We start from the raw sequence: 22,616 nt of genomic DNA on the forward strand, positions 1-22,616 counted from the left end.
CTGCTTCATCTCCCCTAGAGGAGAGACCCACCTGTAGGTGGTTTCCTTCTGCAGGCATGGGTCTTTAAAACTGGATACCTCACATGAAAATGAGGCATCTTGAACTGAGACTGGCCTCTGTTAATTACCAACCACCCGATGCTTCAGTTTTGCTTTGCAGAAAAGCTTATGGTGTGGTTTGAAGTCATTATAACTCCTGAGGAAAAAAGCTTACAGTGTGGTTTGAAGTCCTTATAACTCCTGAGGAAAAACCTGAAAATCCATGTATTATATAGGAAAAATAGCATGGTGTCCTGGCATCACACTCCCACCATCACTGTTTTAATGGTACGTATTTAGCTGAATCCTTCATGGCATCACTTGCCGCAGCAACCAGAGAGAGAGGTTTCCTTTCATTCTGATTTCCTTGACTTTCAAGTGCTGCTGCATATTTCAAATAGCCCAAGTTTTGCTATGATAGACTGTGGATGTTCCTGTCCTTCGATCTTCAAGACAGTTTGCTTTAACATGTTTTAGGAGCAAGAACTGTGAAACTTTGGGTCAGGAAGGGGCTGACTCTGGAAAGAACTTATGTGGGAACACAAGGCTGTCCCTGGGTATAGGGCATGACATGGGGCTGCTGTCAGGTATCTGGGAGAGGAGGAGGAGCAAGAACCTATAGAAACCCATCACTCCTAGAGACCCTACCACCTGGCCACTGTGTGGAGCCCAACCTCCACAGACCCTTTCTGTGTCTCCACAGAGTGACAGGTTGGTTATACACCCCTCATGGGGACTCAGCTATTATGCAATATAATGAGCAATAGTTTTGCAGTTTTAAAAATACAACCTCCATTTCTTTGTCTTCTATTTTAGGAGGATCAGAGTTGGGTTTTATATTCCATTGCTAAAGCTTTCCTTAGTCAAGTTGACTTCTATTCATAAACTAAAAGTAAAGTCCTCCGCCCTCTTGGTTTGGTATCTGTTCTTTATTCCTAGTGCTCTTTGTGTGTGTGTTTTCTTTTTTTTTTTTTTTTAATCATCAATTTTTTTCTTCAGGGTGGAGGGTTTCCTTGGTGATATACCCTTCCCTCCAGGTCCAGTGTTTGCATTGGCCTGGACATTTTGTTCCTCTCAGGCACACACTCTGTGCTTGAAAGAGACTGTGACATCACCTCCTCCTTCTCGAAAGTATGCATGTGTATGTTTTTTAGTTTACTGTTGGTGACGGTAACTCTGCCATCATTGCTGATCTCTCTGTACCTTCTGCCACATGCAGCCAAACTGGAAAAAGGGTCCTGGGCTCTTTCAGAAGGCACCAGTGTGCAGTGAACACTAAATACGTGTATTTGGGACGTGAAGTGACACTGCTAGGGTCGGGCTGTTGGGCTTCCTCTCTCTGCGAAGTTCCCAGCGGAGAACGGGGAGGTGGTGGTGCCTTCTAAAGTGGCCCTGCCTCCTCTGTCCATGCAAGCTGCCCCATACAAACACAGATCGGCAGACATACCACAGCCAGCCCTCAGCTCCTCATCGCCACTGTAGCTGTCTTGTTTGAGTCTTCACTGGAGTCTCCACAACATGAAGAACTCCAGATCTTCCATGGGAATGCTTGTCAGAAACCAAAGCCAGACAGAACAGAGACTAATCCTGCACTCTTACAAGTTTACCTCACCTCATAACAAGGACAGTCATATTGTTTACTTTAGCTCACCCCCCTTTATGTTTTATTTTCAGTCTTTACATACTAACTGTACTGTGGCGAGCACTGCATACGGAAGCCATCTCAAGCTATCCGCCATCTTGGAAACCATTAAGCTTCACTAACTCACTGAGTAAACCGTTTCTCAGAAATCATGTGACCAACTGTTCTCCCCAGAAGTGGTTGGGTTTCTAGGCAACGGGAGAGATCCACCCACATCAATGATTGGTTCATGCTGTTCTATCTCATTTGCATTTCAGGCAACCAATTGGTTCCCACCAGCTGTATATAACTCGCCATTTTTCCTGAATAAACGGAAGTAGACGGAAGAAGACGACTTGATCAGCACCTCGTAGTGTGTGTGTGTGTGTGTGTGTTTGTCCCATCTCTCACTCTCTCCCCTAAGGAACCTGTTCAACTGTCCCACGGGCCGGGACACTTGGCGCCCGAACAGGGACTTAGGTACGGGGGATCCAGTGAAGAGCTCCCCAGGAAGGCTCCAATGCAGAGCAACCCAGAAAAGCCGTGGCGGAAAACAGACAGGACGGCATAGAATCGTCCAGAAGGGAATGGCAGAGAGTCATTCCGAGAAAGGCTGGAGAAAACTATAGAAGGACGAAGAGAAGACGTCCTGGTAAATATTTACTTAAGTTTTATTTTAAGTACGGGTAATAATGGGACAAAAGGTTAGTCAGCCTAAAATATCTGTTCAGAGCTTAATAGAAGCTCTTGTCGTTATGGTGGTTAAGGGAGAACAGTTGGTCACATGATTTCTGAGAAACGGTTTACTCAGTGAGTTAGTGAAGCTTAATGGTTTCCAAGATGGCAGATAGCTCAAGATGGCTTCTGTATGCAGGGCTCGCCACACTGTACATATGTTTGGGGTCCAATATGACGTTTCAATACATGTATACAATGTAGAATGATCAAATCTGGAAATTATGTATTCACAACCTCAAACATTTATCATTTCTTTGTGAGGAGAGCATTCAAATCCCCCATTTTAGCTATTTTGAAGTATATGACAAATTATTGTTAATTAAAACTCTAGAACTTATTCCTCCTTTTTTTTGAGAGGTTTTTGCTATAGGGTGCATGTGCTTTCCAGAAAGACAGAAAGCAAGAAATCACTCCCCAGGGTGGATGGCCATGCTGCAATCCCTTCTCTTCCATTCTCCTCTTAGGATCTTGGGCACACATGCACACGTACCCGGTGTGAGTTTAAGCCACTGGGTCCAGGACTCAAACCACGGTTGACTACATGGGAGTCCAGCAACATAGCCATTATGCCAACTGCTGGTCCCGAACTTACTCCTCTTATCTAACTGCAATGTTGTACGCATTGACCAATATCTCCCTAAATCCGTCTAGTCTTCTCATCCTCTAGAGATCACTATTCTAATTTCTACTATGAGGTCAACATTTTCAGATTCCATGGATGAATGAGATGATATGTTTGTTTGTTTGTTTGTTTGTTTTCTTTTTCCTTCTGTGCTTGGCTTCTTTCACTTAGCAAAATGTCCTCCAGGTTCACTCATATCGTTGCAAATGACCAGGTTTCATTGTGACATGTTCTTTGTCCATTCGTCCGTTGATGGATCCTTAGGGTAGCTTTTGTATCTTGGCTATTGTGATCTTTCTCATTTGTTAAAGATTGAGTAACTGATTACAGAGTAGTGTGGCTGATTTGTACAAAACTAAATGATTGGTATTTGAGATCTAAATGAGTGCTCCCTATAAGATACTTGTACTCTCTCATCTTGAAACATTTTCTTCCTTGGGAACTGCTCAAAACAGAAGTGATAATACTTCTCCAATAATTGTACTGAAACACCTCTCATGAGTCACAGCCTGCCCAGTATGAGCTGAAGGCTCCTGAAGAATGGGGGCTATGTGAGACTCCTGCCTTCACCCGCCAGGGATCCCACTCAGTATGATACCTTTCAGATTGGGAGTGCTTTAGCAGCTATCTGTTGAACATGAATGGAGGTTATAAAGGTCTTACTTGAGAAAAACACTCTATAGAGTTGTCTTATGCCTGGCAATAAGAAAAAAATATTTTCTCATAAGCCCATCTCCCCAGACAGGATGGAACACAGTCCAAGTGAGAAGTGATAGGAACGCCACCAAGCATGCCTCCAAAGCCTTTGCACTGGATCAGAGCAGTGAAAGGTTCATAACCTTTCTCTTTTCTGCCACCAGTCTCAATTTTGGATGTTAGTGAAATCTTTTAAGTCACCCAGGAAGAATCCACAACATTTTGCAAAGTAACTTCAGGGATCCAGAAGTTAAAACCAATCTGTGATTCCTTAGAAGACTCATGGTTGGCAGTCTGCAAGCTCCTGCATGAGAGAGAAAAGCTGAATGCCATCACTCACTGAGACTGATTCTACAGCGCAAACACACATTCCGGAGTGCCTCTCTTGGGACCTGGAGCTCTCTCCACATGGCTGCGTGCTGGCTCTTACTGATGGTTACTAGGCAGCGGTTGCTAGACAGTGACACCCACACGCTGTCTTCAACATCGAACAACAGACCTAGGTTTCCAATGCTGAATTTGAGAACAGAGTCATTCAAATAGCAGAAAAGTCATGTGAATAGTGACTGAGAACAAGAATTTCTAACTAGGTATCTAAAATAATTTAGGGATGACAAATGCAAGAGAATTGGAAAAAAATTTTAAAAAGAAGAAAAAACAACATAGAACAGAGGGTGAATTTGAAGCTGTTCTCCCCAATCTCTGAAGGAGACATCAAAAGCCACCCAGCTAGAATGTGACTCCTGAACGTGCCAAGGTTTTACCCGCATAAACACTAAGGAGCTGTCTGGGGTGCGAAGTGCACGAGTTTAATGCTTAGGGTGCAGCTTGGTGCCAATGAGATCAATATTATGGATTTGGTACCACACAGACCAGCTCATTATCTCCCCTAACAACAAACGGTTTACTCTACCCAGGATGAAACTGGACAGGCCAGGATAAAACCTTTGGTACTCAGTATAGAAACAAACATGCTGACCGTTTACGACATCTCTTGTAAATAAAGGGGAGAAATACACTCTATCGCTGAGATCCGAAAAGACCCAAGAGAATTCTGACTTGAGTTCCAACTTCTAACACACATAGAATTAGTAAATTTTTACCAATTTTTTTTAATGGTTTTTGCCACAGATTGCATGTGCTCGCAAAAGAGAGATAGTGAGAAAGAGAGAAATTGCCCCCCTCCCCGGACGGGTATGGCCATGCCACAATCCCTTCTCCTCCATTCTCCCCCTAGGATTCTGAGTATGCATGCTCAGCATGAATTTCAAGCCACCAGATCCAAGACTCAAGCCACAGTTGGATACGGGTGAGTCCAGTGCTTTCATCACTGTACCACCTAATAGCCCCTTTTATCATTTTTTTAAAATTATTTTATTCCAGAAGGCATTTATTTATTTACTTGTATTTTGAGACTTTTTTTTTTTTTTTTTTTTTTTGCTACAGGGTGTATGTGCTTGTTGGAGAGACAGACAGAAAGCGAGAAATCACCCCCCAGGGGAAATGGCCATGCTGCAGTCCCTTCTCCTCCATTCTCCCCTTGGGATTTTGGGAATATACGCACACATGACTGGTATGAGTTTCAAGTCTCCGGGTCTGGAACTTGAACCGCGGTTGGGTATATGGGTATCCAGCAAGGTAACCATTACTCCATCTGCTGGTCCCCAAGAGGCATTTTAGAGATAACTGCTCCACATCATTCCTTTCATAGCTCAGAGCTAAAAATAAACCCCATCTTTGAATAGAGAATGAAGGTCCTGTGCTCCATATGACTAACTGCGCACACATCAAGTCAAGAACTATGTGCATCCGATCCCAGGACCTTGTTGGTGTGTTGAGGACCCCCCAACTGGTATCACCCCAAGTCCCAGACTCAGGCATTCAACCACTTCCTGGCCCTCCACACTTGTTCGTCCTGCCGGTACCTCCAAAGGAACATGCCCCTGTGCACTTAAAATGGGTGAATGCTTTTGTGGGTGAATACCATACTACAAAAATCAAAAGCTTAAAAATGTTACATGTCCAACAGAGAACTATCCAGTTCCTTCCTTCTCTGAACCTGCTTGTGGCCCAATAGCTATCTCAGGAGGAAGCGGCTCCCCCTCTCATACTTTCAGCCATACCTCAATCAATCCCAGGAACTGCACGCCACTCAGGGCACTGCCCCTCGCCCCAGCTAGAGCCTCATTGATGTGGCTGTCAGATGCTTTTGAAATATAAAGGAGATGATGCTCTATGTATAAAGAAATCTCATACTAACGGTTTGGGTAGACTTTCTCACAGATTAGAATAACTAACTAGAGGGGCTGTGGTAAGCTTCAAGTATAATCATACAGATAAAGAGCCTGGCTTATAAATTACACATAGTAAGTAGTATTTATTAGTAGTATTTGTTACAGGAGGTGCCGGGAGAGGTGAAATATTCCTGGGCTTTGGGATTGGAAACTTTTTTGAGCTTCAGTTTCCTTATTTGTAAGAAGAAAACAACTGAGCAGGGTGGGAGGGGGGCTGCTGAAATGCTTTCTATTTAACAACCTTACTATATTACACTGCTAAATACTTTCTTCTAAATTTTAACTCAAAACCTAAAAATGCCGTAACTCTTGAACAAAACATGATAAATACAGAAAGAGACCAAAGACAGTTGATGTTTTCTACCACAAAAATTCCCGTTATTTATGATGTTGTTTTGAGGGCTTAGATGGCAGCACAGCAGTAACACCACTGGACCACACAGGAAATTCTGGTGCGTATCCTAAGGCCTCTCTGAACACATCTGGTGTGGATGTATGTGTGTGTGTGTGTGTGTGTGTACGTGTGTGCCCATGATCCAGAGTGGCAGAGGCTGGGGGTAGGTCACAGCATGAGGACCCTGTTAGGACAGCCTATCTGTCTGTCTGTCTGTCTCTCTCATTAGACAAACAAAGGAACAAACTTTAAAATACTGATTTTCTGCTTACCGAGAGGTGCCCACCTGCCTGCCATTTATAGAACAATTTAATCACCTGAAGTATTGACGATGGATGATGCCTCTTTCTAAACACAGTAAGAACGCTAACTCTGCAACATGACTGAAGTGAACAGATGAAAAACCATGACTTTCTGCTAAATCAACAAAGTCTAAGAGTCTTCTGCTGAACAGCCTAGATAGCAGGAAATAAAGTGTAAAGCGGAGAGGAAAATGGGAAAGGAAGAACAGCAGTGCCGGGCGATTCGGCTGTGCGCGCAGGGCAGGGTCCTGGAGCAGCAAGCAGACCAGGCCAACAGCTGTGGCATCCCCAGGGAACTCGCTGGAGATGATCCAGAGTGGCAGAGGCTGGGGGTAGGTCACAGCATGAGGACCCTGTTAGGACAGCCTATCTGTCTGTCTGTCTGTCTCTCTCATTAGACAAACAAAGGAACAAACTTTAAAATACTGATTTTCTGCTTACCGAGAGGTGCCCACCTGCCTGCCATTTATAGAACAATTTAATCACCTGAAGTATTGACGATGGATGATGCCTCTTTCTAAACACAGTAAGAACGCTAACTCTGCAACATGACTGAAGTGAACAGATGAAAAACCATGACTTTCTGCTAAATCAACAAAGTCTAAGAGTCTTCTGCTGAACAGCCTAGATAGCAGGAAATAAAGTGTAAAGCGGAGAGGAAAATGGGAAAGGAAGAACAGCAGTGCCGGGCGATTCGGCTGTGCGCGCAGGGCAGGGTCCTGGAGCAGCAAGCAGACCAGGCCAACAGCTGTGGCATCCCCAGGGAACTCGCTGGAGATGTGACTTCTCAGCTCCCCTATTCCCACTGAACCAGAAAGTCATCAGGTGGAATCCTCTGTGCCAGAGGACTCCAGTGTGGTCTGAGGAACTGTGGCGTAGCAGAGGATGGCAGCAAAAGGCTCTTAGTTGAAAATAGGTCTTTCATGTGACTGATTTTTGTCATAAGCACTGTTTTATCATGCCTTTCACATTGCTAAATAAGAGTTTAGAAAACTTCAATATCAGAATGAGCAGCGGCTTGCAGCACATCTGGATTGAAGCAATGTTTCCCCAGGAGGGAGAAGGGGGGTCCCATCTGGAGAGCCGCACCAAGACAATGCCCAATTAAACTCTTATTGTCGCAATCTGTGAATGATAAATATGGGTGACTAGGCATGTTAATGCTTTCACATCAAAGCGCGAGCATTATTTCAGCATTAATAATTACCTTCATTTTGCTCATCCTTATTCTATGACATAGTTATTAGCAATTGTTTTCTCTATGACCCTAGGCTTTGTTACTGAGTCAGACCACACATGTCATTGACACCAAAAAATTAAGAAATGTCTGAAAGAAATTTCTAGTGTTTGAAAGTCAATATGAGATGTGACAAAATTATGGTGGAATAGGAAGTGTCCAGTTTCAGTCCCCTTCGCAGGAAGACCAGCTAACAAATACTCGCAGGTAAGAACGCCTTGTAAATATCCCAGTGATATAAGAGGCTGAGGCACACCCTTGGGCCTTAGAAACCAAGAAAAATAGAGGTGATACACTGTGACAACAAGAAGGAGAGACCCTGAGAGATGTGAGAGCATAAAGTCACTTTTCCATCAATGCAGAAAAAACACTTGATGAAATTCAGTGTATTTTTATGATTAAACAATCAAAACCAAGCACTATCAAGAAGCTGGTCCTATAGCTCAGCAGTTGAGTACTGTACAGAGGAGCTAGATTGTACATGGCCTCTGAGGTTCAAGTCCAGCCCTAGAACCTTGATATAAACACTGATGTGCAAATACACCCAGAATCCCAATGGAATGAAGAATTGGGGAAATAAAGGATTGTAGTATGATCAGATCTCAAGGGGGGCTGTTTTCTCTCTCTATCTCCCACCCTCCCTCCTTTTTGTCTTTCTTGTATATTCACATTTGCTGTCAGAGAAACGGGACTCTCTTTCTCACAACAAATTGGGTATAGAAGAAATAAAACTCAATACAATGAAGGCCATCTATGGCAAGCCCACAGCTAGTGTCATACTCAGTGGTTAAAAATAGAAAGTTTTTTGGCTAAGATCAGGTAATAAGTAGGGATACCTATTCTTTTTTTTTTTTTGGAGAGATTTTTGCTATAGGGCGCGTGCATTCGCCAGACAGAGAGAGACAGAGAGACAGAAAGCGAGAAATCACCCCCCGGGGGGGATGGTAACGCCACAATCCCTTCTCCTCCATTCTCCTTTCAGGATCTTGGGCACGCACGCACACGCGCCCGATGTGAGTTTTAAGCCACCAGGTCCGGGACGTGAACCGCGGTTGACTACGTGGGAGTCCAGTGACATAGCCGTTACTCTAACTGCTGGTTTCTGGGATACCTATTCTTATCATTTCTATTCAATGCAGAATTGGAAGTCCCAGCCAGAGCAACAATCAACCAACCAATAAATAAAAGGTAAGAAATTGAAAATTAATAAATCAGATTATATTTATTTACAGAGTATACAATCTAATATAGAGAAAATCCTAAATAAGCCATCAGAAAACTATTTGAACTACTAAATTCCATAAAGTTGCAGAATAATAAATCAACAAGTAAAAATTAGGTGCATTTCTGTACATGAACAATAATTTATCTGAAAAAGAAGTAAAACAATTCTATTCATAATAGCACCAAAAATAATAAAATACTTAGGAATGAATGAAACTAAGGAAATAAAAGACTTGTACACTGAAAACTATAAAACGATGAGACCCAGCTACAACAGTGTAGCAGTAATGCAATACTCTCAATGCTGGAAGCCATATACAAGATTGGGAGTCAATTCCCAGGTAGTATTACAGGTAGACCTGTAATACTAGGAACATACACTCATGACTGATCCTGTCTAGCTGATAAATCAGTTAAGGGTCAGGGGGAGTTGTGGCACCCTCTGTTGAGGCTGCCTGTCTTTCTTTACCTCTTAAGAAACAAATCAACTTAAAAATTGATGACTGAGGGCCAGCCAGCATTGTGGTGGTTAAGGTGGCTGGATCCCACATGGCTGACTATGTCGTTCAAGTCCTGGACTCAGAGGCTTGAAGAACACACTGGTCTGTGTGCATGCTTGCCTAAAATCCTGAAAGGAGAAATGGAAGAGAGGGAATTATGCCAAAACCATCCTCCATGGGGAGGAGTGCTTTCTCACTCCCCCCCCCCACAAGTGCACCTTACAGCAAATCTTAAAAAGACTAATGAAAGAAACTGAAGGTAGTGAAATGATATACAACGTTCAGAGATTGGAAGAATATCGTTAAAATGTCTATACTAGCCAAAATGATCTACAAATGCAATGCAACCTCTATTGAAATTCCAATAGCATTTTCCAGAGAAAGAGAATAAACAGTGCTAAAATGCATACGGACCCACAAAATGCTGAACAACCAAACCAATCTTTGAGAATAAAGAACAAAGCCAGAGGCATTATATACTTCATCATTTAAAACTATATTACAAAGCTAAAGTAATCAAAGTAACATGGTACTGGCATAAATATCATACACATAGGCCAATGGAATTAATTGAGGGCCCAGAAATAAGTCCATACATATGTGGCCAACTGATATGTGACAAGGACACCAATAATACAAAATGGAGGAAGGACAGTATCTTCAATAAATGGCATTGGGGTGGGCCAGCAGATAGCATATTGGTTACAGCACTAGACTCCCACGTGGTTGACCACGATCTGAGTCCCAGAACTGGTGACTTGAAACTCACTCTGGGTGCATGTGTGTGTGTGTATGTGTGTGTGTGTGTGTGTATCCAAGATCCTAGGAGGATCCCTATCACTGTCTCTGTCTCTCTTTCTCCCCAGTGAGTGCACACCCCTAATGCAGAAATCTCTTTAAAAAATTAAAAAATACATTGCAATAAAAATAACAGTCATAATAACTGAAATAATTCTTTAAAAAAGGGGGGTGAGCAAGCAGGTGGTATGGCAGTTAAGGTGCTGGACTCCCACATGGCGACCATGGTTTGAATCCCAGACCTGATGACTTGCTTTCTCACTTTCTGTATCTTTCTCTCTCTCTGGTCAAATTAAAATAATAATAATAATGAAAAATGGAATAATTCTTTAAAAAAATAAATAAATGGCATTGGGGAAAATCAACATCCTCAGGCAAAAGAATGAAACTGAACCCTTATTTATACCATATACAAAGGACAATTAAAAAATGAATTAAGGACTTAAACATAAGACCTGAAACTGAAGACCACTAGAAAAAAAGCATAAGGAAAAAGCTCACTGACATCGGTCTTGGAAATAATTTTTTGGGTATGATACCAAAGCATAGGTAACAAAAGCAAAAACAGGCAAGTGCATAGCAAAGCAATCAAACAATAAAATGAAAAGGCAACCTATAGAAAAGAACTGAACATTTACAAATTATATAAGTGGTTAATATCTAAAATACTTCAGAAACTTCATGTAGCTGTTGACATCTTTCTTTCACGTTGTGACATTCACAGATAAGTACTACTTTTATGGGAAACTGAAGAAATGATAAAATGGCTGACTCAGCAGCAGGAGCAAGTTAGCAGAGAGCTAAGCCTATAACTAACATCTACAAATAATAACACTTTCTATATGTCAACTCAGTGCATACTCAAGAGATATGGGCACTGAACTCCTAATCTATGTCATGGTAAATGCAGAGCAGAAATCAGAACTGGAAACGATAAATTTCCAAATGACCAGAATGTTCTATTGTAAACCTAAAAGAGGTGTGGAAACAAGTAGAAGATATTCAAAGATTTTAGCAACCTATTTATCCATATAAGTCTTTGTGTATCAGACAGCATAAAATAAAAATTCTAAAGACTATTAACCCACAAATTTATCATTGGTAACTTTAAGGTTGAGGAATTAGAACTCAGTGACATCAGAGCTTATGCCAGCCCAACAACTTGCAAGAACATTATAAAAGTATCACTCACTTGGCTTCACATTAGCAACCACTGCCAGGCTTTCAGGTGGGTGTACAGCTTGGTACCGGCTATGTTCTCCTGCACCTTGGTTATTGCCATATTCTATTACTTCCACATGTCCAAGAGGAACACTCCACTTCAATAAGTACCTTTGGCTTGTTGATACAATAGAATTGTTTTCATGCGAGGTACTGAAACAATGAGAAGATTGTTAGTTTATAAATAATCATATGATACTGAGTTACGATAACTCACATCCCTTAGATTCTCAGTTGTTCAATCACCGTACCTGACTTACTTAAGAGTAGTTACCATTTTTGCTTCCATAATGAGGCTCCCAATTACATGAGAGAGTAGAACTCTTTGCACTGTCTAACCCAGAAAACACAAGAACTGTGAAATGACATATTTCTAAAGAAGCTCTAAGGTTTTCCATAAAAGCTTAAAAGGAAGAAGCTGCATACTTACTGATGACTATCTGAGCAAGCATGCTCAGGTATTCTGGAGAATCTTGTTAACAGGAAAAATTTCCTATGTAGATAGAGAGATTCTCTAATTGTTTCATATGAATTAAAATTCTTCCTTTATTCTCAGATGTTACAGCACAATCATTTTAATAGAATTAAATCACACCATTATACTCTATGATTTAAGTATTTATTGTAAAAATATAAATTAAATAAAAAACAAAAAGCATAACCTATGAGATATTTTCTTCTATAACAATATGGGTCATATCATATATACAGAGGAACACATAAAACACACACGTACAGCCTGGCAGAAAATGCTGATGCAAACATGGGTGTAGCCAATACTCAGGTCTAGGCTGCATGATTGCAAGTACCCCTAGAGTCCTCCCCTACCATAGGAAAAAAAAAAAAAAAAAAAAAAAAAAAAAAAAAAAAAAAAAAAAAAAAAAAAAAAAAAAAAAAAACCCTTCCAGAAGCAACTATTATTCTTACTTCTGGTGACAATTTTTGCTTTTCTTCAAGTTATATACTTAAAAATAAAATGTGGAAGAGAATAACCAAAATGCCAATTGGTATGCTTTAAAATGAAATATTTGATTTGATAAGAGCCAATCCACACCCAACCTTGGCAACTTGCCTCAGACTCAAGAGAATCTCACTATTACACCCCTGGTCCATAATGAAAGAGAAAGGAAAGGAGGTACAATTCAGACACAATAACAAAGCAGGTTGTGTGTGTTCTATGCCTTAATTTTTATAAAGACAGAGATGTGCATGAATTCTTACCAAAATTTCTACTCCTCCTCTTTGAGTCTAGTTTCCCTTCCCACATATAAAGGAAGTTTGCAATCTTGATGTCCACAGAGCCTGTGGAAGGGTTTGGGAACTACTGGAACATGTTAGTCTAACAAAGCAGGCCCTCATCTCAGCACCTCCGGGCAGTGTTGCATTATGTTATGGAACACAGCTGAATTCCTTTTGAAGTGTCAATTTCTGTTCATATTGAAAGAGAGTCATTTCTGTGGGCCTGAGTTTTAAAATAAGATAAAACTTCAGAAGAGCTAAATTTGCTCCATCATCCTTCCCCGGTGGTCCTTCAGTTCGCCAGTCACTGCAGCACTTACGGGACAGCGGCAGCCTCCCACCACACTTAGACAAATACTGACCACGAGTGAGGGAAAGACACAAGAGACAGCCAGTTGCACAGGACCCTGCTGTTTGTCTCTCCCCTTACGGTCTCAGGCAGGCAGGGCAGCGTTCCATCCCAGCGCCCAGGCGAGGCCTCTGGGAAAGACTCAGCTGCTCCTGCAGGCCAGCCCAGTAACAGTGACAAGCGTTACATGAAAAGGGGGAATTTCTTGGACACTGAATTTGGAAACTGCTTTATTAAATAAATGTAAATTAAATAAATGTCTCCATATTGCAGGAAGCACCTCATAACATAACACTACAGAAATAGAAGCACAATTGCCTATGAGGGACAAAAGGCTAAGGGTTCCTCATACTCATTATTCTAAGGATCTCTTTGGAATGGCCCAAGTTTGAGGTATCTCCAATCACAGCTTTTCATAACCTCAGTTTGTCAGCTCTACTTCCAAAGCAGGCATGTCACTGGCTTGGCAGGAATGTCACTGGCTTGTTCTTCCTACCTGTGGGAAACCATGACAGACAAAAACAAACAGCGCACACACACAGCTGTATCCAGGGATTGGCACGTGGCAATGCAAATTCAATGATAAAGGGTGAACTGTTGGTAGGAACCAAATGATCAAGATGCTTTATAAATAAAAGAAGGGGGAGGGACCAGCAGTTGGCATACTGGCTATGTCACTTGACTCCCATGTACTCGACCGTGGTTAGAGTCCCAGACCTGGTGGCTTAAACTCACGCCAGGCACGTGTGCGTGTGTGCCCAAGATCCTGAGAGGAGAATGGATGGAGGAGAAGGGATTGGGGGGGGGCAAAAACCTCTCAAAAAAAAAAAAAAAAAAAGGGAAGGGTGATCATCAAAACTGGCTTATTTTTCAGACTTACTCTGTAACTGTCACAAAATATGTGAGGATGAGGAACAGCAATAAAAACTGGCAAACAGGCAATTGTGTTCCAGGTAAGGTGCAAGTGTTTTTGTTTGTTGTTTTGGTGCTAGCAATTTTAATGGATGTTTTCAACTTAAAGCCACAAGAACCTTGTAGAATTGTTGTCATCATGATTATCATTATTTCTATTTTCATTTCTAGACTACAGATGAGGAAACTTACAGAAAGGGGTATATTTTCAAAGTTAGGAGAAGGTGGGGCTGGAATCAAACCTAATGATTCCAGCTCTACAGTGTGGGCTCTCAAATATTCATCAAATTACCTACCTGCCTTGGATGTCACAAGAGCAGTAAAGAGAGTGGGTGGATCCATTTGGTAGTTGGTCAATGAGGATGTCAATCATGCAAAAATGTGTCCTGTCTAGTAGTGTGCTCATAAGTGGTTAACAGCTAGTTCTCACTGGGAGGAAGGATCCTGATTTTTTTTCTCTTGGCCAGTTTCCATGGTGTAAATGCTCCTGTTGGGGATAATTTCAAACTACCTGTGCCTTGAGCAGCCAGATCTCAAAAACCCTGAAAATTTAACAACTGACTCACACAAATGATTGTGAGCGGAACCACATTAGCTTGTATGCACCAAGATCATGACATTCACATCAATCCCCTTGCAACCTGCCTGTGTTTGAAGCCCTTTAACTGCTCTAACATGTTCAACTTACTGCAACACCCTACAGTTGAACGATAATTCTTATGCAAGATTATGGTAAGTCCGAGAACTGATAAAGTGATAATCATTGTTTTGATTTACTCTAAATAGGGATATACTCAATTTAATGATATTAAAAAAATGATCAAAAACAGATTCATAGAAAAATGGCCAAAAAGAAAGAATCTGAATAAAACAAAGAACTGCATGATGATTCAGGAAGATTATAAAGAAACCCAATTCAGTTTCTTGCTCCAATGTCAGCCCTGCTTATGGGACAAATACAGCAATATGCACTTAATTTCTGTCTGCAGAGACTTGGTAAGTGATAATCTATCCATTTAAAAATAAGCTTGTTTCTCCTAAGGTTTCCCTTATCACGCACTAACTTTTGGTACCTAGATCTGTAGTCATTCATTTTTAGACACATGTAACATGTAACTGTAAGACTCACAGAGTGAAAGAGACGTGCTCTTACCGTGAACTGACCGTAGCACACATGAGCACGTCATTTAACATGAAGAGTCGACGTTCTTTGGTTTTCATAATTTCTCCTCTGTCATTATAAACTGTTTCTATCATATCATCGGATCGAATGAGGTATCGATTTCCACTGCTGAGAAGCTGAATATTCAAAATAACACTTGACATAGTTATCTCAACTAAGTTTATCGGGAAGAAGGATGACAAAGGTCTTGTAAAATCTGAATGTATAGCATAAAAATGTTATAGATTGTTTTCCTTTAAAGAGAATTCATGAACCCCCACTCCCACCTCATTTATGGATTCTATTAGAGTTTAGAAAGTGACTTTTTAAATAATTACATATTTTACAGACATTATATAGTTACACTAAAGAGCAAAGGAAAGCTACTTTTCCACTGTAAATAAAATTTCTATAGCTAAAATCTGCTAAATTCAGCAATGGAGGACTTCCTTTCTCTTGACTATTATTCAACGTGACTTCTCTGAATGTAAGCATGTTTGCTTCATTTCTTATAGACTTTTGCTCCACAGTTAACCATCTGCAATTTACATATAACACGGAGCAGAAAGAGTTGCCCCTACTCTTTTTTGAGGGTTGGCACTGAATCCACTATGGATCTAATGAATCTATAAGCCCCTTTCCTAATAAAATGCACACACTGTTAAGGTCTTGCAATACAATTATCGGCACTCACAATCTGCCTGAAGCTCTTTATCCACCCCCAGTTAAGATCTCTGGGCCAAGAGAATTATCCCAGTGTTCCAAAATATTAGTAACAAATGGCTGAAATAATGATAGCTCATTAGTACAAAGCAAAAACAACTTCAGCACAGAGTTAAAAGAAAAAAGTCTCTCTCAACCTTGTTCAGGTATCTTTCATTTATGGCTTTTGCTATTTGTTTAATTTCGCAGCGTTGGTCAGCGTCTCTTTTCCTCTCATTTAATTTCTCTGCTAAGGTTTCGAGTTCTGTCAGCGCCATCTGAAGAGGCAGCCTGTCAGGATGTCCTCTGGATGTATTTTTCAACATATCCTGTTAGTGACAGGGTAGAAGGGTAGGCAGTTACCACCGGCACACATCGAAGTCCAGCAATTACCTGCATCACGCAAACTGACAACTGGGAACAGGGCTACGGCGTCAGTTATTTCTGGGGAAAAACAAAGTAAGCACACTTGTGGAAAGATAATAAACTAAGTGAATCACAATTTGGCTGAACATTTGAATAACTCCCTCTGAACAAACAAAATCAACTTTAAAGATGGCATTGCTGATGAAAAAAATACCATTTTAAAATAAAGGACCCTCTAAATAGGAACGCTCCACAATTACAGAAATATTTTGCCCTCTGTAACATGTTCAATGTCATGACTTGACTGTTTTTCCCAATCTGAGTCAGATGAATGATCCCATGCCTGGATGAATCCAGCTACATGTTCCACATCAGTTTCCCAATATGAAATGTGCACTATTTTGTGGTAGCAACTACTCTAACTCTGGTGTCAATTCCCATAGCAGGATCTATGTGCCTCCCCATACTGATAAAAGAACCAGACTTTAGGGTAGCAAAACTACTCTGTACGATACTACAGCGTTCAATACATGTTATACCTTTGTCCAAAGCCACTGGACGTACAGTACTGAGAGTGAGCCCTAATGTAACAATAGGCTTTGGTAATCAGGACGTGTCAAAGTAGATTTCTCTGCTGTAACAAAAGTACCACCCTGGGCGGGGGGGAGATGTTGATGATTGGAGAGAATACACAATGATGGGGGCCGGAGGTAGGTGAGGCAATCTTAGTATCCTCTCTCAATTTTGCCATGTCTATAAAAAAAAAAAAGATATAGTCTTTGGGGTCAGCAGGTAGTACAGTGATGAAGGCACTGGATTCTCATATGACTGACTGCAGTTCGAGTCCTAGACCTGGCAGCTTGAAACTCATGTTGGGCGTGTGTGCATGTGTGCTGAAAATCCTCAGAGGAGAACAAAGAAGGGATTATGGCATGTTCATTCCCTCTGGGGGGTTATTTCTCACTTTCTCTCTCACTATCTCTCTCCTCTCTGGCAAGTGCATGTGTCCTATGGCAAAAAAACTTAAAATAAAAAAAGATGTAGTCTTTAAAAAAGAAAGGAGCTGAGGCACCTGTTTGGCACTCTCTAAGGTATCAGTTAAGTATGAGGAGGGAGTAGGGAAGAGCCATGGCACAAAGCAGCAATCACCAAAAAAATGACCTGATGCTATCAAATGCAAATAAAACTTTTTTTTTTTTTTGAGAGAGAGATTTTTGCTATAGGACATGTGTGCTTGCCAGAGAGACAGAGAGACAGAAAGTGAGAAATCACCCTCCAGGAGGCTGGCCATGCTGCAATCTCTTCTCCTCCAGTCTTCTCTGGAGTTTTGGGCATGCATGCACATGCACCCAGTATGCGATTTAAGCCACCGGGTCCAGGACTCAAACCATGTGCAAGTCCAGGGTCATAACCATTATGCAATCTGCTGGTCCTGTAACATAAACTTTTAAGAGCAAATGAACCCAGACATAGATAGACAGTAGAAAAATGACAAGAGTCATTTTTTTAAAACTTTGGTTTTATAGAGGACCTTCTTTTACAGCTTGCTTTCACATATGCATGCTGACGGTTGTTGGAGGGACAAGTATGAACTTGAAATGTTCTTTTGGAGAATGAAATGTGGTTCTACAGTTTGTTGTAGCAATTTGCATTGGTACTAGCGGTAATAGAATTCAACAATGTGCTCATTTTTTCTTTTTTTTTTTTTTGAGAGAGGTTTTTCACTATAGGGCGCGTGCGCTCGCCAGACAGAGAGAGACATAGAGACAGAAAGCGAGAAATCACCCCCGAGGGGGGATGGTCACGCCGCAATCCCTTCTCCTCCATTCTCCTCTCGGGATCTTGGGCACGCACGCACACGTGCCCGGCGTGAGTTTTAAGCCACCAGGTCCGGGACACGAACCGCGGTCGACTACGTGGGAGTCCAGCGACACAGCCATTACGCTAACTGCTGGTTCCCTACAATGTGCTCATCTTTTCAAACTGCACAAGTGATCCAGTGTTTTCAGTCTAGATGAATATGAACTATTCTATACATCTGCCTACCTGTGAATTACAACAAATTCTGTCAAGGCAGAAAAGAAAAACCGTGCAGCCAATTCTGGCTCCAACATCATGTTCTGCAGTAACTGGACAGTAAAATCGGGCCCTCCTCGAGTGGGACCACTGAGCGGAGCTGCAGGGCCAGGGGTGCTCTGCCAGGCTGGCAGCTTCCATGAGAAAGCCAGTGAGAGAGGAAAAGAATGTTTCTTGTTATTGCCATTACCAGAAACTGTCACTTACCTTTGTACAAAACAGGAGAGCACAAGACAGTTGGGATAAAGTAAGGCAAAGGTCACACAGCAGATGGATGCTCTGGACCACGATTGGAACCACCAGTTCCAGCGAAGCCAGGGTGAGCAGCTTCACAGCACATGCTGGGGGACAGCTGCAGCTTCCTAACAGTGACAGTAATAAGGTCCAGGGGGACTAGTCAGGACAAGGTGTGGTCAAGACCAAAGAGCAAACAGAAGGAGATGCATGAGGAAGAAGGGTGAATGAGGGCATGGGTCCGTCTCTGCTAACTCTCCACCGCCCACACTAACCCCCCAACAGTAGTAGAAGGCAGCAGGGAGGGAGAGCACTTGCCTACTGTCCTCCAGCCTGTCTCCTGGCTGATTCCAGGTGTTTCCTGAGCACCTTTACCTGGGAGGCAGGGGTCCTCAGGGAATTCCAGGAAAGTTTTCCAGACACAGAGACTGCCTTGTCTCTGACTCTGACTTACAGAAGTAACACAGATACACCCTGCTCCTCTCTAAGAATGTTTCAGCCAGTGGTCCCCATCCTTTTTGTCACCATGGAAGACAGTTTTTTCATGGATGAGGGTAGGGGAGGGTGTCCTATGAAAGCGTACAACTTCATTCCTGGCATGTGCAGTTCACAAGAAGGTTCACGCTCCTATGAGAGCCTAATGCTGTCACTAATCTGACAGGAGGCGGAACTCAGGTGGTCACGCCAGTGATGGGGAGTGGCTGCAAATACAGATGAAGCTTTGCTGTCATCTGCTGCTCACCTCCTGCCATGCAGCCTGGTTCCTAACAGGCCAGGGACTAGTACTGGCCCATGACCCAGTGGCTGGAGATCCCTGGTCCAAGCCACACCACCAATTCATCACACAATCACACATGGCCAAAAGGGGGAGAAAAGGCTCAAGACAGATTTGCCTATAGAAAACTGCTCACACGTGGGCCCTGTTGTCACTTCTGGGCAGCACTACCAGGTCAAATAGAAGACTGATTTTACTTCAGGAGACAAGATAACTGTGCAGAAAAATTCTAAAGAGAATCTCTCAGTGGTACTCAGGTAGGGGTGGGAGGAGAAGCAAAGGAAAGAAAGAGTGAACTATACGAAAACTACTCTGAATAACTGCATGAGACAATGTGAGAGAACACACTACATCTTTTTAAACGGAAGTGTTCGAAATAAGAATTCTTAAGATATTAAACTGAAATTCTAGGCTGGCCTTGTACCCTGGTGGTTAAGGAAGCCAGATCCCACATGGCTGAGAAAAGTTCCAGTTCCAACTCTGAAGACTTGAAAAACATGGCAGCCGTGTGTGTGTGTGTGTGTGTGTGTGTGTGTGTGTTCATGTATGCCTAAAATCCCGATGGGATGGAGAAATGGAGAAAGAAGGGTATGACCACGCCCACCCCATCTTCATTGAGTGTATGTACTTTCTGGCAAAAAAAAACCCAACAAAAAAACCCTGAGTTTAAGAATGTTTATGCTTTCTCAGGGAATATAAGTATTTAGAAGCAAGTGAAAAAAAAATGAAAAGAAAAGAAGAAAGAGAAAAACATAAAGAGATTCTTACAAGAATCAATTTTTAGATTTTTGAGTAATACATAACAGATGGAAATGTATGTTCTCGACAGCCCGTTTCTGCTCTTTCCCAGCTCCATCAGTACCATTTTGGGGTTGTGCACGGCACAGCGCATTTGTAGCCACACAAGCAAGTCAGAATCCCAGCCCGTTTAGAGCTGTGTGTTTCGGGCGAATCATGTTTCCCAAATCATACAACAATAGTAACAGTCTCCTGGGTGGGGCCACTTGAAGGCCGAAAGGAAAGAAAGCACTACACATCCTGGAGGGAGCTATGCAGATAGTGCAATAGGCCGTGATGGGAGTGAGGCCAGAGGCCTTTCTCCACAGCACTGCGTATTTATTTATTTATTTTTAAAGAGGGGTTTTTGCTATGGGGCACATGTGCTCACCAGAAAAAGACAGAGATACAGACCATGAGAAATCACCCCCCAGGGGAAATGGCCACACAGCCTTCCCTTCTCCTCCAGTCTCCTCTCGGGATCTTGGGCAAGCACACATGTGCCCAGCGTGAGTTTAAGCCGCTGGGTCTGGTACTTGAACTGCAGTCGACTACGTGGGAGTCTAGCAGACACAACCATTATGCCATCTACTGGTCCTGACTCCTGCTCCTTTTTGTAGTGCTTCCGATAGCCCTTCCCATCGTTTCTGTCTAAAAAAATATACTTTGGAGAAAACCTGGGCAAATGGTCTGCCGTTTTTTGTTAACATTTAACCGAAAGCTAACAAGCTAGCTGAATGTGAGATCAGATTGAGTGAATTAAACACACTGTTCCAGTGTATAATGAAAACCCAGCCCCCCTCTGTATTCTCGCCACACTGTAAGTACTCACTTCAGACTGGTGAGCAGCAACCCCGAGGATTTACTGACCCAGGGCCAGCCACCATACCTGCAACTGTCTTCACTTTAGAGTTGTGCTACGAAACCGTACAGCACCTTGGGAGACTTAACCAGCCGTAGTTAAAGTGCTGTCTAATGGGCTGCCTGACATCTGTCTTTCTCAGCAAATGCCCAACTCCTTGACGTGAGGAACCCTGTTCTTCAGGCTGATGGCTGCTCCCTAGAAGCTAACAGGGTCTCACATGTACTAGAGCTCAGTCAATAGCTGCACACTGAAGGAATAAAACACATTTTGGGGGCCAGCTCCGTGGCGTGATGGTTAAGGCAGCCAGACCTCACGTGGCTGACGGCTGTCGAAGTCCTGTACCTGGTGGCCTGAGATACACTAGACACGTGTGTGTGCGTGCACACACCCCCAAAACCCCAGAGGCAGGGAGAAATGGAGATGGGACTGCAGCATGATGATGCCCTACAGGGCTGCCTTATCGTCCCCCTCTCTCTGGCGAGTGCACGTACCCTCTAGGAAAAATTTTTAAAATCCCACATTTTTGGAAATTTTAATTTTAGGGATAGAAGGAGCTTTTTACTATGAGTGCTCTAATATGGGACCTGTACATAAACTAGAAAATAACCGTGAGGAAAGAACATGCACCACCTTTGAGTCTGCCCTCGTGAATAGCCAGAGTTGATGTTTTACTATCCTTTTCTATATTTATGACCATTTTTATTTCCAATTATTTACTTCATATATAGGATCACTTCTATTTAGAAGTCTCAAATGAAAAGGGATGTGGAATATTTCCCAAACGCCAGTTCATTTCCAAGAATTACTTCACCAATATATCTTTAATCATTTGCAATAAGCAGGCAAGCCAAGCAAAGTCATCCAATTTAATTACAAAAACAAGCTGAGTAATCACTGAGAAATCCACATGAGAAGAGGCCAGTGTGGCCTCTCCTTTGAGACATCCTTTGTTTGTTTGTTTCTTTCTTTTTCTAAGTTTTTTTGTCATAGGGCGTGTATGGTTTGCTGGAAAGAGACAGAGAGAAATAGAGGGAAAGTGAGAACCCACCCTCACCCCCAGGGGATGGCCACGCTGCAATCCCATCTCCTCCAATCTCCTGGGACTTGGGGCATGCACACACACGCAGCCAGGGTGATTTTCAAGCTGCCTGGTCCGGGACTTGAACTGTGGTTAGCTAAATGAGAATCCAGCTAACTACCATGCCACCTGCTGGCCTAGCAACATTCTTTCTTCCTAACAGCACAGTCTGTGGGATGGCAGAGGGCTTCAGGGTGGATGGGAGTCGACAAATGAACAGGAAGCACACAGTGAACTGGATGTGAGGGAGAGGTCGACCAGTCGCCGTACTGCATACCTGCACTCAGGACAGGCCTACTGCTTTTAACAACAAATGCGCCTAAGTGATAATTATCAGCCAAAAAAGTAGGGTGGGCTGTCTTCATGGTGCAGCAGCAAGGCACTACTCAGGAAGA

At 42.5% G+C, this 22,616-nt stretch overlaps 1 protein-coding gene and 1 long non-coding RNA gene across 14 annotated transcripts in view; one reads left to right on the top strand and one right to left on the bottom strand.

Annotated features, from left to right (window-relative positions):
• ARHGEF10 (Rho guanine nucleotide exchange factor 10) overlaps positions 1–22,616 on the bottom strand; it is a 147,363-nt gene that overhangs the window by 52,390 nt on the left and 72,357 nt on the right. For 8 of the 13 annotated variants that reach the window (XM_027766216.1, XM_027766214.1, XM_027766220.1 and 5 more), the window contains 4 exons: positions 16,209–16,379; positions 15,340–15,485; positions 12,117–12,179; positions 11,658–11,839 (listed from right to left, as the gene is read on the bottom strand). In XM_027766216.1, the coding sequence (XP_027622017.1) occupies positions 11,658–11,839; positions 12,117–12,179; positions 15,340–15,485; positions 16,209–16,379 (562 nt within the window). The remainder of the gene's footprint in view (positions 1–11,657; positions 11,840–12,116; positions 12,180–15,339; positions 15,486–16,208; positions 16,380–22,616) is intronic. The other 5 variants (XM_027766222.1, XM_027766218.1, XM_027766221.1 and 2 more) reach the window with 1 other exon arrangement.
• On the top strand, positions 2,106–15,003 carry LOC102488065 (uncharacterized). The gene is made up of 5 exons (XR_001369403.1): positions 2,106–2,312; positions 7,978–8,150; positions 9,083–9,131; positions 14,149–14,227; positions 14,973–15,003. It is a non-coding gene; the product is annotated as an uncharacterized LOC102488065 (long non-coding RNA).

This window comes from Tupaia chinensis, unplaced genomic scaffold, assembly GCF_000334495.1.
Source record: "Tupaia chinensis unplaced genomic scaffold, TupChi_1.0 Scaffold141517_1, whole genome shotgun sequence".
In the NCBI taxonomy this organism is placed as follows: Eukaryota; Metazoa; Chordata; class Mammalia; order Scandentia; family Tupaiidae; genus Tupaia; species Tupaia belangeri.